At 34.4% G+C, this 5,574-nt stretch overlaps 1 protein-coding gene across 1 annotated transcript; it reads left to right on the top strand.

Moving 5' to 3' along the window:
* The first annotated feature begins 1,760 nt into the window (after nt 1–1,760).
* On the top strand, nt 1,761–4,035 carry LOC129742960 (CLIP domain-containing serine protease B4-like). Its single transcript, XM_055734903.1, has 4 exons — nt 1,761–1,839; nt 1,900–2,140; nt 2,202–2,509; nt 2,576–4,035. Exons 1-4 carry the CDS (start codon nt 1,761–1,763, stop codon nt 2,902–2,904), a joined length of 957 nt encoding a protein of 318 aa, XP_055590878.1. The 3' UTR covers nt 2,905–4,035.
* The last annotated feature ends 1,539 nt before the right edge of the window (nt 4,036–5,574 follow it).

Genomic DNA, 5,574 nt, shown 5'->3' with positions numbered 1-5,574 from the left:
ACTATTTTATTGCAGTTTGCTTTTAATTATACGAAGAAATGCGACTTTTCCACGACAAATAAGAGGACTCACATTTGGATGGTCATTTGCATTGAAAATAAATATACTTCGATTTTTTTCTCGAGTTAAAAAAAATCGTCTGTGGAATAATTTCAGAAATAATAGATTGATATTCACTGTCTACGTAAATTTTTTTTCGTTTGCTCCAATCCGAAAAATGGCAGTTTTAAAAATATATCTTTTTGATTGAAACGGCTTATATCTGATAAATGCTTCAAGATAGTTATTTGCATTTTTAAGACAAAAAAAGGTGCGGATTTTACGTATAAATTCATTCACTAGAGATAGAGCTGAAAACTGTTTATTCCACACGCTCTAACAATTCAATATTGAAAAAATCATAGCGCGTTTCCAAATCGTGACATGAATTTAATGCCTTCGACAGAGTTGCTTTAAAAGGCAATGGCTACAATTTTGTAGAAAACAATTAAACTCTATCTTTTCAATTAAAAAATTTTGTGTCTTAAAATCAAAGAAAACCGACCTTAGTTGATTCTTATATCTGATACTGTATTTTGAAGGCGCATTATTTGAGGAACAACCTAGCTAAAGACACATTTTGCCTAAACCTTATAGTTTCTGCGTTAATAATTTTGCCTCCTCTTCTGGTCCACTGTGCAATCTGATCAAACTTTACTTAAATGGTCGGATAGAACGGACACTGCGTAGAAGCGACGGTATATATTGAAGAAAAAATTTCTTCACAAGTACATTATTTTTTTAAAATTCAGCATTTAATTATGTTTCTTACCCAAAATAGAACCAACTGGTCCAAATGCGGAAGCGAATTAGTTAGGTTTTTTAAAGGGATTTTAACTCCACAGGAGGCATTTGTCCGTATCTGAAACAGTGTTAGTTCCTTAATCTCATATTTTATAGGCACTGTTTTCACCGGAGATCTACTATTTACAGCTTTTATTACCTGTTTGAGATTATGAGTATTTCTAGGCAGTCGATAGTTCTTACCGAGGTCTTTTGAAGGCATATGAAGACAAAACTGATGAAAATTTTGAACTCTATGGAGAAACTCATTTGTACGTTTTACTCGACCTTGTAGTTTATGCCTTACTCGACCTAGCAACTAAGGCAACAATATTAGATTTTCCACAAACACTGTAAATTTCGAAATACTGAAAGTGTCCGTCTATCCCGACTTTAGCTTGCTACTTCATAGTAAACAGTTGGTCCGTGTTGAACAAAATTATGCTATGTGACGATAATGCTTCTAAATGTCAAATTCCTCAGATGTGCTTACAATAGTACATCGTTTTCACTGATAAAGCAAATAATTGAAGTCACAAACATAAATTACGTTGATTTATCTCTCCATAAAACAAAGTTAAAAAAATATTGACACAATTTTTTTGGGTTCCCTAAACATTTTGTGACACTTGTTAAAAAGTAGAAGAAACTTTTTGTGGATTGGTTGTTGAAGTTTTAAATTGATTCATCGACCTCTTTTTATCCAAACAGATGTAATGTGATCCTAGAGTAGATATAAGGGAGTACACAACGAGTGACGTCTCATAGACGAAATATCAAGTGATGCACGGTCATTGCACTTACTTTCGATTTTACACCACTCAAATGCTTCGCGTCGTTGAAATTTACACGAAATTCAAAACAAATGCTGATAATAAACGATTAACGAGATAGCGTTCCTAGTCAATAAGTATTAATTAATCGACTTCAGCATCAGTATGGGTTTCAAGATGATCGCAATCGTTCGAACATTTCTGCTGGTCTACAGCATTAGCTTAGCGAGCTTCTTATGTTCTGGTAAAACTAAATAGATCACTATCGAGGATTCGTTCAATTTATCCATTTAATTTGGAACAGCTTCTCCAAACGCTGTCGGCAGCTCGCTCCCGGATCCAGGAACATGTGGGGTCAGCTTAGGGAATCGAGTCTCGGGCGGCAATCGAACTGATCTCAATGGATATCCCTGGACGGCACTTCTGCTGCTTCAACCGGTTGTTGGCCAATACGTGAACTACGGTTGTGGTGGAGCTTTGGTCTCCAACCAGTTTGTACTGACTGCGGCTCACTGTTTCGAGGAAATTCCCAAAGATATGCGGGTGTAAGTACTGGGGAAGATTGTTGTAAGGAATATGTTTCAATTAAAATTTTGTGTCATCCAGAACCAAGGTCCGTCTAGGTGAGTGGGATATTTTAAGTGACAAGGATTGCGTCGATGGGCTCTGTTCTGATGATCCGATCGATGTGCGCATAGCAGGACACATTATTCACCCAGAATACATTTACGAACATAATGTTGCGGTGCATAACGATATTGCGTTGATCAAACTGGAACGACCGATTGAATTCACCGATTTTATCTCACCTGTTTGCTTGCCATTGGCCAAGGACCTCCGAAAGATACGTGAAGCTGGCAGAAAATTTACCGTTATCGGATGGGGTGCTACCGAGAGAGGCATGCAAATACCACGTAAGCTACTTCTAGACTATTTAACAGTTTATCATCATCTTTGATAAATTCTAAATATTATTGTAGGTATTCTTGGCAGTCAGTACAAGTTAGCTGTTGAAGTACCGGGAGTGTCGCTGAAGACCTGTCGTCGACACTATCCAAATATGATCGAATCGGAAATGTGTGCGGGAGGCGAAAGTGGCAAAGATTCTTGCCAAGGTGATTCCGGTGGCAGTTTGGTCACCAATGTGGATGGCTACTGGTATCAGTTCGGTGTTGTTAGCTATGGTTTAGGTTGCGGTTTGGAAGGAGTTCCCGGCATCTATACACGTGTTACCAGCTATTTGGATTGGATCCATGAGACGATGCAGGGATCTTTTCCCCCGGAGCAAAAGTGGCCGATATATGACTAAATTTCTTACCCAATTTATCTCTATAAGGTACATACAATTGTCATGTTAGTCGAACTATGTACTCCTCCGAAATATCTCAACCAATGCTCACAAGATTATTTTTAGATTATTCTGCTGGCATTAGAATAGGTTTTTATCAAATTTGAATATCATACAGTTGAATCAATTGACCTCAGAAATCAAATTCGAGATTTGAATCAAATAAAAGTCATGGCATTCCATTTTGCCCTATATTTTCCACCCAGTCACCCCGAGAAGGAAGGCGCCAGGGCTGCAATCAAAGCTCGCTGACGCTCATCCTTTGGTACGTCGTGATGTTGGTGCAAATTTCTAACAACAAGTGTACTCTTCAAGTGGAACACCGGTAGGATGTTAACTTGGATGTAATTAAGTACTAAACTTTCTTAAGGGTAGTAAGTTTTTGTATAAGAATCAAAACAACTTTACTGGTGTTAAATCAAATAAAATGTTTTTTGTAGATTTTGGCTTATTTCATGAAATTTGTCAAACAGTTGATGTTGGATTTGTTGATTTTATTCAAAACAAAAAGTTTCTTGACAAAATCAATGTGAAATACTGCAAAACCACAGCAAATCAGAGGTCATTAAATTTCAAACACGAGCAAGTTTTGGCATAAAATGTAAATTCATTGACCTGAACCCACTACTGCTCTTCAATTGTAGAGGAAAACATTCAAACAAAAACGGGAAAAACCTAGAAAACATTTTCAACTGATGTTCATCTAAACTGAAACATTAAAAAAAATGATAAACTAAACTCAAGAACATAAAAAGTAGTTTCCGTCTACAAATGTCTACAAAACGAGAAGATCTTAACACAATTCATATGTAAAGATAGTACTTCAGAAATAAATGGCTCCCTTGTTTTCTATACCTGCATTTTATCGAAAAAATCTTTCTGACTTGGGTTCAGGAAATGAATAAGTTATATATTATTTTTAAGAATTATCTGTTCAGTAGAACGCTACTTTGAAGGTGGAGAGTTTTCACAGTATGAAACATATAATAAGTGTTGCCTGTATAGTTTAAAAAGTGGAATATTTCAAGAAAAAAGCAGGACACAGCAAAAGTGAGCAAAAATAAAAGTTTCCAAAACATCAGAATAATTTTATCAGAGAGTAAAGAACTGTAAATAAAAATGGAAATCAATCAGTTGGAAGAACATTCGCCATAATTTCGAGTTAAAGAGCTTAGATTTATTGTTTGTTTTTTTCAATGCAAAAAATGAAAAAAAAAAATGCCGTAGCTAAAATGATAGGTTTCCTCTTACTTATTTCATGGCGTTCTCTATTTGGAATTGTTTTTCTTATGGAAGAGAAATTTGTATCAAAAAGGAAAAAAAACTGTAACAAAAATTTTGCACTTTGATACGAAAAAATGAGGAATTTGTTTTCTACTATCTGGTAAAAACTCAAATTCATTGTTAATTAACTCTGCCTGCTGATTTTAGAGTCCATTGAAAAGGAGCGAATGCCATAGTTGTTCGAATTGTATGAACAACCAGTAAAATTAATTTATCATTCCAAAACTTGCAGAAAAAATCGATTAATTTATAACAAATCTAACGCAATGACAAATGAAAAATCAGAATTGGGGAAAAGTCAATTAAAAAGCATTCATGTTAGATGCACGTAAGCTTTTTTGAGGTAATTTTTTTGATAATTTGAGTAAAGACCCGTGGAGTTGAGTAAAAGTTGATTAAACGGAAAGGAGGGAAATCAACTCCCTGGAAACTTGACGTTTCCCATACAAATCTCATGTGCCAGTTTTTCTGGTTCTGTTAAATCGAAAATCATGCGTCTTATTATTTCGGGAGGACGCATATTGAAATATGTTTCTACCAAATTTTTCTGCCAGTGTCAGGGATGCCAGATGGTTTTGTCAAAAATCAGGACAACATAAAGAAAAAATCTGGATTTTTAAGAACACCACGAATTGTGCTTAAATCGCATAAGAGGTTTTTTTTTATTATCTGACGGGTTTTCGCCGAGGGTCTTTAGATTTTTCTTAAATTGAAAATTTGGTTCATATTTACGACTTAGAAACACATGTTATTTTCAGATTTCTAATATTTTTATTTTTGAATTAGCCGGTTCGGTTTTATTTTTTTGTAAATAAAAATAGCCATATTTCAAAGCTAAAAAATTCTGTTATTTTTCAACGTAATTTATAAAATTGCACATCAAAATGCATTGAAATTTTATCAGGTTTCCAAATAAAATACTTAAAAAAAACTAATGACTTTCAACATGAAAAGTGTAAATAAACTTCAAATGGCGTTTAAAAGTACTGTCTGCATCACTGAATATTTTGTAAAAAAATACCATTGTATAGCTAAATTCATGATGCATTTTTTTTTTCTGAAGACACCAAAGTGGGCCAAAAACACCTTGAAGAGTTAAGAAAGAAATAATGACAATGAATCTCTTTTTTTTCATCAAAAACAAACAACTGCACTCACATATGGAGGTAGCGCGCACTTCTAACAACATGGAAACAAAAGAATTTATTATTGCAGGTGAAAACACTATTTTTTCGTGCTTCGTAGAGTGTTTGAAGCAAAACTGACTACGTTTATTTTCATGTTGAAGGTCATTAGTTAATTTTTTTAAAGTATTTTATTTTAAAAGCTGATAAAATTTCAATGCAT

The sequence above is a fragment of the Uranotaenia lowii genome, chromosome 2 (genome assembly GCF_029784155.1).
Source record: "Uranotaenia lowii strain MFRU-FL chromosome 2, ASM2978415v1, whole genome shotgun sequence".
Classification (NCBI taxonomy): domain Eukaryota; kingdom Metazoa; phylum Arthropoda; class Insecta; order Diptera; family Culicidae; genus Uranotaenia; species Uranotaenia lowii.
This window is presented reverse-complemented; position numbering and strand designations above follow the sequence as displayed.